General features: G+C 46.8%; 2 protein-coding genes across 4 annotated transcripts in view; both read right to left on the bottom strand.

Annotated features, from left to right (window-relative positions):
- Positions 1–2,857: 2,857 nt before the first annotated feature.
- Positions 2,858–6,568, bottom strand: Tmem265 (transmembrane protein 265). Its single transcript, XM_026400360.2, has 3 exons — positions 6,403–6,568; positions 5,000–5,170; positions 2,858–3,320 (listed from the first exon to the last, which is right to left on the bottom strand). The coding sequence occupies exons 2-3, from the start codon at positions 5,165–5,167 to the stop codon at positions 3,159–3,161; spliced, it is 330 nt and encodes a 109-aa protein (XP_026256145.1). The 5' UTR covers positions 5,168–5,170; positions 6,403–6,568; the 3' UTR covers positions 2,858–3,158.
- An 81-nt stretch (positions 6,569–6,649) lies between these two features.
- The window catches only part of Srcap (Snf2 related CREBBP activator protein), a 35,712-nt gene continuing 30,580 nt past the window's right edge, over positions 6,650–11,781 (bottom strand). For all 3 annotated transcript variants that reach the window (XM_026400354.2, XM_077802966.1, XM_026400353.2), the window contains 3 exons: positions 10,489–10,683; positions 10,254–10,337; positions 6,650–10,156 (listed from right to left, as the gene is read on the bottom strand). In XM_026400354.2, the coding sequence (XP_026256139.2) occupies positions 7,394–10,156; positions 10,254–10,337; positions 10,489–10,683 (3,042 nt within the window). In that variant the 3' untranslated portion in view covers positions 6,650–7,393. The remainder of the gene's footprint in view (positions 10,157–10,253; positions 10,338–10,488; positions 10,684–11,781) is intronic.

Below are 11,781 nucleotides of genomic sequence, written 5' to 3'. Positions count from 1 at the left end.
TAAATAAATGTAATAAATAAATGTACATGCTAGACAAGCACTCTACCAATAAGCTATATTTGCAGCCCCAGATTTTGTTTATAGTCAAATACCAAGTAACTTAGAAAGAATGATATAAAGTTAGAACAGCAACATTTTGCAAGTTTCATGATAACATGATTTGGGCAAAATTAGTAGGCATTAAAATCATGGTGAAAATTCACTGCAGAAAGGATATTTACATAGGAACAAGATTTTTTTTTTTTTAACAAAGAAACAAAAGAATCTTTACCTTGCAAAATCTAACACTAACCAAATTGTTAATGCTAACACCAATAACAAGACAAACCAACAGGATAGGTCTTCTGATGTGATGGGGCCTTGCTTCAAAAACATCATGAAAGACAAAAATAAGGATGAAGAGCTATCCAAGACTGAAGGAAACTAAAAGCAACAACAGTGAATGTTCTCAACTGGATCCTAAAACAGGAAATGCATTGCTATTCAGGACGTTGCTGAGAAAAATTGGCAAGTTTTAGCATGGACTACATATTTTCTATTGTAATTAGAACTGTATACAAGTTAGCGTCTCTGAATTTTATAATTGTACTGTAGTTATATAACAAATGCAATTGTTCTTAGGAGATCATAAAAGGTCTTCAAATTACTCTCAGATGGCACACACCTATAATCCCAGCAATTTGGGAGGCTGAGGCAGGAGGATTGTAAGTTAGAAGCCAGACTTGGCAACTGGGGGACTGGAGGTATAGTTTTAGTAGAAACTTCCCTGTATTTAATTCCCATTACTAAAAACCAACAAAAACTACCCTCAAATTGTTCATCAATAAAGCAAATGTGAAATATTAAAAATTATTAGCCTAGGTAAAGGATATACATGAGTTTATTGTTTTTGTCTTTTATTGTTTTGAAATGTTTTCCAAAAATGTTTTAAAAAACAGCAAGACATCATTTAATTACATTGGGAGAATGGAATAGACTCTTTTAATAAACTGAAGCTGATTAATCAAACATTAGTTCAAAAAAGATTTCCATAAATATCTTCCTAAAATTTATTACTCTGGATCGTAAGGTGCAGCTCAATGGTAGAGCACTTGCCTCCCATGCACAAGGCCCTGGATTCAGTCCCCAGCACCACAGAAAAAGAAACAAAAATATAATGTGTTATTCTTCTTTCTCAATTTAGAAATCAATGAAGTGAGTTCAATAAAATTTAAAGCAGCACCTCATACTAATTAAATCAGCTCAGGCAAGGCATTAAATACTTTTTAAGACTTCACAGGGCTGGGGATGTGGCTCAACTGGTAGCTCACTCGCCTGGAGTGCGTGCGGCCCAGGTTCGATCCTCAGCACCATATACCAACAAAGATGTTGTGTCTGCCGAGAACTAAAAAATAAATATTAAAAATAAAATTCTCTTCTCTCTCTTTAAAAAAAAAAAAAAAAAAAGACTTCACAGGTGGTTCCATTGAGAAGTCAAGGGTGAGAATCACTGCCACCCATTATTGTCTTTGTGTGTGTGTGTGTGGGGGGGGGGGTGTACCAGGAATTGAACCCAAGGACCCTAAACCACTGAGCTACATCCCCAACCTTTTTTATTTTTTGAGACCAGGCCTCAATTGCTGAGGCTAGCTTTGAACTTATGATCCTCCTGCCTCATCCTCCCCAGCTGCTGGGATTACAGGTGTGCATTAGCACACCCAACCCACTGTTATAAACTAATTTCTGGGGCCACCAAGAATTCTCTTCACTTTTCCTTCTCAGAGCACTTCCTTCCTCTGAATCCTCTCTTCAGTGTGCACATTTCTAATTCCTTTAGGTGCTCTTCTGGTCTCTGAATTATGGTGAGGTAATCCCAAAATTCCATTCTCAAGGCACGAAAACTCCAAGAAGCATGTACAAGAACATCCATAGCAGCATGATTTATAACATCCCCAAACTGGAAACATTCCAAAAGTCCCATAGAAAATGAACTGATTATCATAGTCATTACAAGGAATACTATACAACAACAAAAAAACTCTATACTGAATATTGATGAATCTCATAATGTTGAGGTTAAGACAAAATATATATATATATGATTCCATCTATATTAAGTTCAAACATGGCCAAATTAACTACACTGATAGAATGCAGAATGGTAGTTACCTATGAAAAGAAAGGAAGAAGTAGTGATTGGGAGGGATAGAAAAGGCTTTGTGGAGTGCTGACAATGATCAGTTTCTTGACTAAATAGTGGTTATTCAGATATTTGCTTTGTGTTAATTTGAGCTGTGTATTTTGGTACTTTCCTTTGTGAAATATTTCACAACTTTGAAAAATGTTTATTGTCATGAAGTCCAATATAAAGGATATGAAAGCTCATTATAATAATACACAGGGTTGTTGTGACCGTCATCCATCCCTTTCATTCCTCAGCTCTGGATTCAAACTGTCTGGGTTCAATCCCAGCTCTGCCATTTACTGACTGAGTGACCTTGGGCAAATATGTGCCTATATGCTCAACTATAAAATCAAAATGATGGTACCTGCTATTCAGTCATTCTGAGGACTGAAGAAGAAATACAAAGTGCTTAGAACACAGCCCAGCACTAAGTACTCAATAAATAAATAGTAGCTGCTGCTACTAGCCTTCCTCTCTGGCCTCAGGGTACCTGCTTATGTATAGGGAGGGCGGAGGTTTTTCCACTAAGGGAAACTTCTGAAGAAAAAAATAATTTCCTTCTCTTGGAGCTCCTAGGTAGGCCAGAGGCAATATGCAGCCTTTTGCCATTAGTCAGATGTCCAGTTTGGCTCTCAACAATGGCCCAAGGGAAAGCAGGGAAAGAACAATTAGACAGGAACATTTTACCACCAAAAAAGATTTTTATTACAAAACAAATTCTAATAAAATCAGGCCTGGTCATCAACCCCTCCTCTGGGTAGAGGCCCTGGGATGGAGCAGGGTAGGGAGATAGAAGGTGGAGGGCATTGAAAGAACAGAGCAGGCTGACCTCCCTTCATCAGTCTCAGCTGCTGCTCTCCTTTTATAAAGGGCTAAAAGAGCTCTTCCAAAGGCCCTTGGGAGAGACACCATCCTTCCTGCCAGGAAGGACCACTGCTGTCACCAAACTGTTGGATCCAGGTCTCAGCTGACTCTTAGCAGAGGCCACCCAGGGTCACTCAGCCTGAGCGATGGCGTAGGAGAGCAGCCATAGCAGCAGGGGGGCCAGAATAAGAACAGCAAGCCAGACAGCAAAGCTGGCCAGGATGAGCCTCCGGGCCCGGGCCCCCCAGTGTACTGCCTCCTCGGACCGGCCTGCCTTATGCCGCTCTTCTGCCTGTGGGGGCAGGTTCTTGGTTAGGTTCTCCCCCTGTTTCTGCCCAAAATGGCCCATTGCCCCATTCCACTCCCCCATCATAATAGCTCAAAGCCTCACACCCAAATATTTCACCTTCCTTTTCAGTTTTTCTTATGCCTAATCTACAAAATAGGTACCCATCTTTTCAAGGTGGCCATTGTTAGCTCTCTAAATCACACATGGAAAAAGTACTTTTTTTTTTGGTACTTGGGATTGAACCTAGGGGTGCTTTACCACTGAGATACATCACCAGTACTTTTATAAATTTCAAGACAGGGTCTTAAATTGCCAAGGCTAGCCTCAAACTTTCGATCCTGCTGCCTCAGCCTCCAGAGTAGCTGAGATTATAGGTGTGAGCCTCTGCACCTGCCAGGAAAAGCACTTTTTAATCCTTTCATTCCTTATTCTTTTCTATTCATCTCAGATTCATTCAGAATTTGGAATTCTTGACTTTTTACTCATGTCCAGTCAAATTCCATTCTCGTAGCCCAGTAGGCATCATCATTTTCACCATTAAGAATCCTTTTCAGGGGCTGGGGATGTGGCTCAAGTGGTAGCAAGCTCGCCTGGCATGCGTGCGGCCCAGATTCGATCCTCAGCACCACATACAAACAAAGATGTTGTGTCCGCCGAAAAAACTAAAAAATAAATAAAATTCTCTCTCTCTCTAAAAAAAAAAAAAAAAAAAGAATCCTTTTCATAAATTTGCTCTAATGAAAGTCAGAAATTCTTATGAAAATAGAAATACTGACTGTTAAAATACATTTAGGGATGAGAATATTCCAGCATGATATTTAGCCTGAGTAGTAGCCTTTCAAAAGGTACATGTATGGTCTGTAAGTGTAGCTCAATGGTAGAGCATTGCCTAGGACATATAAGACCCCAGGTTCAATCCCCAGCACTGCAAAAAAAAAAAAAAAGAAAAAAACAAATGGTACATCTGCAGGTGAGGCCCTCTCAAAGACCCCATTGTTTCTTCCAGACTCCCATAGATTGCTCTCATTATTGCTCAGTTGACCCTAGTCTTGCCCATTTCAATTTACCCTCTACACAGGCCTTGAGAACTGATTTTTCTGAAACACAAATATTTCCAAGCCACTCTCCTCTGCAAAAACCTTTATTTTGAAAGTACTGGGGAGCCATTTAAAGTCGAAATTCTTAAACACGGAATCTGAGGCCCTCAGGAATGTGGATCCTCTGGCTTCCTCTCTCACTATTCCTCACTGGATCTGCCATGCCAAACAAACACTCAAGGCCTTTGTACACACTATTGCCTTTACCTGGAGTGACCTTTCATTCTTATCCACTCATCCTTTAGGGTTACTTTCCTGTCACCTCCCCTAGGCAGTCTTACCTACTCTGACACAGACACACACACAAAAAAACACAGACCCCTTCTGGCTCCCAGAATATCCTGTGCTTCTTCTATTACAGTACTGATGAACTAAACTCTATTAATAATTATCCATTTTCACTGCCATCTTGTTCATTAGACTATGGGTCCTTTGACAACAGGAACCATATCTTATTCTGGCACTAACCCAAACCCAAGTACCAATAGATATTTAGTAACTGTTCAGCCAATACAGACAGGTCAAATACACAAAACCATTGCCTTATACCCACTCCCCTGCTCCCATAGGAATTGCTTTCCTCACCTTGATGGCAAACACAAGAGCCATGACTCCCAGGCAAGAGCAGCCACAGATAATGCTAGTAGCTGCCAAGTAGCGGAGGCGGAGCCAGCAGCAGCGGATGGGGGATGGAGAATGAGCAGCTCCCGTGTTGCTCACCATGATCTCCACTGCCTTCTCCTCGTCCTCCATCACCTGTGGGCGATACAGTCAAGGTACTTGTAAGCCCAACACATGAGCTCCTGGCCTGGCTTGCTCTGACTCCACCCCTCAGAGAATGCTGTCCTCATGGCCTAGCCCAACTCTCAGGAATGCTGCCCTACTGGGAAATTCCTCTAGTGACTCAGAATAGGAGAGTAAATGTGTGGCTAGAATCCTTTTCCTTCAGCTTAAGATTCTAAGTCTCTGAAGGCAATCAAGTGTGAACATATTACTGTTTTGACAAGTGGGGAGAAGCAAAATGATAAATGCATACCTAGAAGCAGAAGAAACAAAATCTTGAAAGCTTAAGGCTAAGTGATTTAAAACTGTACTTCAAAGGGTTTTAAAGTCACCTGAAGTTCCCCAGAGGCCGCCTCTGAGTATTGAGGAACCAGAGAGCAGGACCCTAAGCTCTATACTCCACTTCAAGCAAGCTGCAATTTCACATGAAAAAAAAAAAAAATTCTGGCTGGTTCATACACACTTGTAATCATAGTTATTCCAGAGACTGGGACAAGAGGATCACAAATTTGAGGCACTCTGGGAAAATCAGACTCTGTCTCAAAATAAAAAGACTGAAAAACGGGGGTGGGGGGGTCTGGGGATGTAGCTCAGTGGTGGCGTGCTTATTTAGCATGTGCTGCGCCCTAGTCCAATCCTCAGTACCAAAAAACAAAGCAAAACAGAACAAATACCACCTCACATCTGGGAATGGAAAAGGAAAAATTCACATTTTTCCCCCCACAGCTGAAGAAACTGACCTTATTCCCCCAAATTGGGGCCTCCTTTTCTATGCCTCCTTGCCACCTCCTCTCTCCATTTTAACCCAAACCACACAACACAATCAGATTAACAAGAGTCCAAATGACCTCATTATCCATACAGAAACCTGCATAATGATGACCTACTTACTAATTTCTCACCTCCCTATTTCTCAGGCCCTCAAAGCTCCAGCATCAACCACTTTTCCACCCTAATGTTCAATCATTCCCCTTTAGATGGGACAAAATGAAACCACCTGTAGTTCCACATAGTAACAAGACAAAAGGGTGAAAAAGGCAAGACAAGTAGAGAGCAATAAAATGATATGTCACAAAGCTGCAGGGGAACAGGTACTGAAGAAAAGTCAGATGAGGAAAACACAGATGCCAAGTCAGCAGTGGGAGAAGAACCCAAGGGGCCAAGGTGTCCAGATCAGAAATATAAACATGAACAGGGGCTCTTACCTGGCTATAAGTCTTGAGGGACTGTGAGTTTCGGCTCCTGCCTCAGGTTTGATTTGGCTTGGGCGGTAGAGCTGACTCAGGGCTCCAAGCCAAGCCCAGGGGTGGGGTAGGGTGGCCAGCCACCATCTGAATAGCCCCAGGAGCTGGGAAGGGGGTGTGGCTGACTCAAACCAGTTTGGCTAGGAGAGGAGGGGAGGGCCAGGGGTGAAGCAAGTAGAAGTAGAGTACCTGCTTTTTTGTGAAAGGAAAGGAAGCACCTAAGCAAGAGGGTTAAAAGAAGGGAAAAGGTAAGGCATTGGAGAAAGCTGAGGGAAAGGCCAAGAGCCAAGGGGACAGAAGGGAGAGGAGAGAGGAAGTGTGTCTGAGTGACTTAAACTGAGATATTTTTTGGAAACACACCCTGCCAAATCAGATTTGCTTATCTTTCCTCCTCCTGAGGGTGTTTTCTGCCTCAAAGGTATACAATCCTGGTTTAGAGATCAGTTAAATATGAGGGTCTTCCCAAGAGCAAGAGTAGAAAAAATGATGCCCAAGTTCCCACCCAACCCTCCACCAGACCAGAAAATCAGAAGCCTCCTTACGCGGATGCTCGTACAGAAACTAAGTTTATTATTTTTTTTCTTCTTAAAAAAAAAAAAAAGAAAAAAGAAAAAAAAACTCATTGTAGAGAAGCCCCATCCCCCTTCCCCTAAGGGTGTGGGGCTGTGAAGATAGCTGGGGAATCAAGTACAAGGGGGTGGGGACAGACTATCTTGCCACCCTTAACACTGCCCAGCCATGTGGGGTGGAAGGGAAGGGGGATTGTGATGAGCCCCAATTCCATGACAACCAGTTGCCTACCCCCTACTTTGGTGGAAAGAAGGGAGAAGGCCCTTACATCTCCCTGGAGGCTTTCCCCCTCAAAAGACTTCAAGTAGTGGTTAACAGAGTCAGGCCTGGTCATGGAGGGAGAGCAGCCATGGTGGAAAGCCTAGGTGGAGGGGCAGCCCACTCACGTCTTGGCCTTTCGGCCTCTGTGACTAATGGTAGGGCCAGACAGGTGGGGAGGGGCACTGCTGCGCAGGATGCGCTGGTCCCCTTGGTTGGTGGTTCCAACAAGCCTGCGGGGGCCAGGCCGGCGCCGTGGGGTCCCATCCCCTTCTTCCTCCTCACCTGAGGCTTCAGCCTCAGACTCCTCTACTGAACCCTCAGGCCCCAGGGGACTTGGAGGCTGTAGACGGCTCCGCTTTGCCAGCCCAGGACCCCCACCAACTGGGGCCCCCGCCCGTTTGCGAGGCACCTTCTCAGTCTCTAGTGGGGGAACTAGAGACCCTGGACGTAGCCGGGTTGAGCGCAGTTTTGGGGCTAATGAAACCACAGGAGGTGTCAATTCTAATCCGCCTGGCCCACTATCTACTAAATCCAGGTCATCCTGAATTACAGCCACCACCATGGACCCTTCACTTTTCCGTCCCCGGGTTCCCTCAGCTTCCAGCCGCAGGCGGGCCAGGCGGGTAAGGGGGCGGCTTCCATCCTCATCAGAAGAACTACCCTCACTCTCCCCGAGGCCCTGGGCTTGCCGACGCCTCCCTAATCCACAGCTCTCAAGGACCGAAGAGCTGTCACGGTCCAAAACAGGAAGCTGGCTGGGCCGAGGTGATGGTGGATTCTTGGGAGGTCGGCCCCGCTTTCGCTTGGGTGGGGATGTTGAAATGGTGACGGTGGTGACAGTGTTGGCGACAGTAGCAGTGGGACAGGATAAAAGTGGTAGGGGTGGTGGCAATGGTGGTGGTAGTGGGAGTGGCTGTGTCCGGCTCTCTAAATTGCCATCCCCTGGAGAGGACATAGTCCCAGGGATGGGCAAATCCCGTGCCTTAGGGGGCCGCCCACGCCTTCTTTTCTCCACAGGTGACAGGATGATGGGCTCTGGTCTGTGAATTGGTGGGGGTCCAAGAGGCTGGGGCCCAGGAATAAGCTGAGGCTCCAAGACAGGCTCCGCAACAATTAGGGTCTCAGCTCCAGGAACTGGGTCAGCCCCATTGGTTGTTCCCTTAGAGGTGGATGAGGGTGCCTCCTCCACCCCTCTCCCAGGATCTGCTGGAGACCTGTTCTTCTTGGGGGGCCTTCCCCTCCGACGTTTCACAGCAGGTGGAGTGATAGCAAGCAGTGCCCCTTCTCCATTCTCTGGGCTGCCCCCACCAGTCATTCCCAGCTCAATGTGACGACGAGCTATGAAGGGTGGCTGGGTTGGCGTAGGCAGTGACGATGAGGGAGCAGCTTCACAGGGCCCACTGGTGGGAGGTGAGGATTCTGGCCCTGACAAGCTGCGGGTAGATGGGCTTCCTGGGCTGGCACTAGTCTCAGAGACCCCAGGTATTAGGGTGCTGGCAGTTCCCCGCTGCTGTCGCCTTCGCCTCACAAGTTCCTTTTCTTCCACCACAGTTATTAGCCGTCCTGGCAGCTTGCGAAGCACTTTGGGGCCTGGAGGTTGCCCTGAACGACCGGCCCCCTGACCCCTAATTTCTACATCAGCACTGGTGCGACGACGAGGGGGCCGGGCAGGTGAAGGACCCTCAGGAGAGGAGGTGGCTGAAGATGAGGTTGATGGGGCTGTGATCTCAGGTGCAGCAAGTTCTTGTGGCTTCTCTGGGCTTGAGGTTGGGGTCTGAACTTCTTCTACCAGTTCTTCCAAGTTCCTGTCAGCCTCCAATGGCTCCTGAAGTGGCTCATCAGATGTTGCTGTAGGTGGGAGCTCCAGCCCATTGCTCTCTCTCAGACCCGAGGGCAACTCCTCACCATCAGGCAGCACTGTAAGGATGGTCCCCTCAGCAGACGATGGTACCCCCTGCTCTTGACCATTGGGGATGCCGTCAGCCTCCAAGGTTGGGCTAGGTGCAGAAGGGATGAGAGGAAGGTTCTTCTCAGATACGGGCATGATCTCAACAGAAACTGGCAACAGATCCTTAGGGGGTACAAGAGGAAGCGGGGAGGTCTCAGAACTGGTCATGCCAGCCAGCTCCAGGGACTCCATAGATGCTAATGCTTGTACACGGAGTTCTGCCTCAGGCCCCAAGCCCAAAGAAAGGTTGGTGACCGGGGAAGAGATGGGCACAGAAGGTGAACCAAGCAGGAGAGGAGAGGAAGGAGTTAAAAGAGAGGTTTGGGTGGGTGGTGGGGTATGAGGTGGAGGAGAGGTGCAAGCAGGAGGAGGGGTACAGGCAGGGGAACAAGAGGGAGGAATCTGTGGAGGAGTTGGGGGAGAAGGCATGATATGGACAGGAAGAATGGCTATTGGATTAGGGGCTGAAATGGGGACTGGGACGGGGACTGGGACAGGGACTGGGACAGGGACTGGGACAGGGACTGGGGCAGGGACTGGGGCAGGGACTGGGGCAGGGACTGGGGCAGGGACTGGGGCAGGAATTGCAGCAGGAGCTGAAGCTGGAGCAGGTCGAGGCCTAGGTGCTGGCCTGGGAACTCGCTCCCTGGCAGGGCTGCAGCGGGGGGGTGTGGAGGTATTGCGGGTATGATGGGTGGATGTGACAGGAGTGTGGTTTGCCCCTTGAGTTTCAGCCCGAGCTCCTCGAAGACGCTCACTGACACGAGTCCCTGGCCTCTCAGGGGCCTTGACCTTCTTACTGCGCCGGTGGCTGCCTCCACCAGTCCCACAGGAAATCTCATCCCCAGCCCCTGGCCCCTCCTCCTCTTCTTGGGGTAAGCGAAACACCTCTTCCTTGGCTTGGTCCAGGTCTTTGCGGGCAGCTTCCACTTGTTCCTACCAACAACAGAACCCAAGGGGGGTCAGCAGGAGGCAAGCAGAGCAAGGAATATATAGAAATCAGCAGGAAGTCTCAGCCCCCAGAGATACTTACTTCTGCCTGCTTAAGCTCCTCTCGGCTCACTTCCTCAAGCGAGGCCTCCAGAAATTTCATGGCATAACGCTCAATGGGGGTCAGCTGCAGGGAAGAGCAGATGTGATGAACATAGGACCTGGGCTCTTGCACCCTTATCTATATCTTCAGGGAAGACAGATAAAAGGGTCCTGAGTGCAGGCGGGAAAGTTAAGAAGGATGAAGGAAAGAACTAATGGGTCTGTTCAACACTGACCTGTTCTACAAGGGCAGCAATCTCCTGCTCAGCCCTGGACATCTCCTCATCCTCAGCCCCAGGCCGACCAGCCTCCTCTCCCTCACCAGCAAGAAAACCATCATTCTCATTAAATTCTGCAAGTTCAGCCACTTGTTCAGCCTTGGCCTGGGTGGCAGCACGGATATCCTCTTCATCCTCAGCCCGACACAATGCCTTTAAAGAGTGTACAGAGGAAAAATAAAAATAAAAAACATTAAGACTTAAAGAAGCTTACACCCTAGGAATTAACTGTGGCAAAAATCTGAGGCCAGGTTTACATAAAACAAGGTTCACAAGAATTCAACCATCTAGGACCACAAGAGTTACCAAAGCAACTCAATGGTTCATTTAAGATGGAATAGATTTTACTAGCTCTCCCACTATGGAAAACAACTATTTTGGAGGACTCTTAACTCTACTTTGTTTCCTTAGGTGTCAGCTTCAAAGTTGCCTAATCAAAGACAGACAAACAAGTAGTCACAAAAAGATCTAAACAGCATTTTTCCCCCCTTTGAAACTACGGATTGAACCCAGGGTCACTTAACCATTGAGCCACATATCTCTAGCCTTTTTCTATATTTCATTCAGAGACAGAATCTTCCTGGATTGCTTAGGGCCTCACTAAATTGCTGAAGCTGGCTTTGAACTCGTGATCTTCCTGCCTCAGCCTTGTGAGCCACTGGGATTACTGGTGTGCACCACCGTGCCTGGCTTGAACAGCACTTTATGTGTATATGGAGGGGTACTGGGATTGAACAGCCAGCCTTTTTTCTTTTTTTGGTATCAGGGATTGAACTCGGGCACTTGACCACTGAGCCACATCCCCAGCCCTATTTTTTTATTTAGAGACAGGGTCTCACTGAGTTGCTTAATGCCCACCCATTGCAAAGGATGGCTTTGAACTCATGATCCTCCTGCTTTAGACTCTGGAGCTGTTGGGATTACAGGCATGCACCACTGGGCCTGGCCCTTTTTTAAAATTTTAAGACAGAGTCTCACTAAATTGCCCAGGCTGAACCCTCTGCTTCAGTCCCCGTAGCCATTAAGATTACAGGCATATGCCACCATGCCTGGCCAAACCCATGTTTTTTTTTTTTTTTTTTTTTTTTTTACACTGGGATGCCTCAGGACAATATACTAAACATATCTTTCCTTGCAATGAATATCTAAGGAAACCACTCCAAAAACCTCTGAGAGAATGAGCCCAGAGCATAGCCAGCAATGAAGGGAAGACACTTGGTAGGGAAAAACACCTCCATGATGTTTTATATC

Source organism: Urocitellus parryii, chromosome 9 (assembly GCF_045843805.1).
Source record: "Urocitellus parryii isolate mUroPar1 chromosome 9, mUroPar1.hap1, whole genome shotgun sequence".
In the NCBI taxonomy this organism is placed as follows: Eukaryota; Metazoa; Chordata; class Mammalia; order Rodentia; family Sciuridae; genus Urocitellus; species Urocitellus parryii.
This window is presented reverse-complemented; position numbering and strand designations above follow the sequence as displayed.

Excerpts from the sequence above, each read along its gene's own strand:
- Tmem265 (XM_026400360.2), bottom strand. The coding sequence starts at position 5,167 with ATGGAGGACGAGGAGAAGGCAGTGGAGATCATGGTGAGCAACACGGGA. Across the intron at positions 3,321-4,999 it reads CTCTTGTGTTTGCCATCAAG|GCAGAAGAGCGGCATAAGGC; the intron begins GTGAGGAAAGCA and ends CTGCCCCCACAG.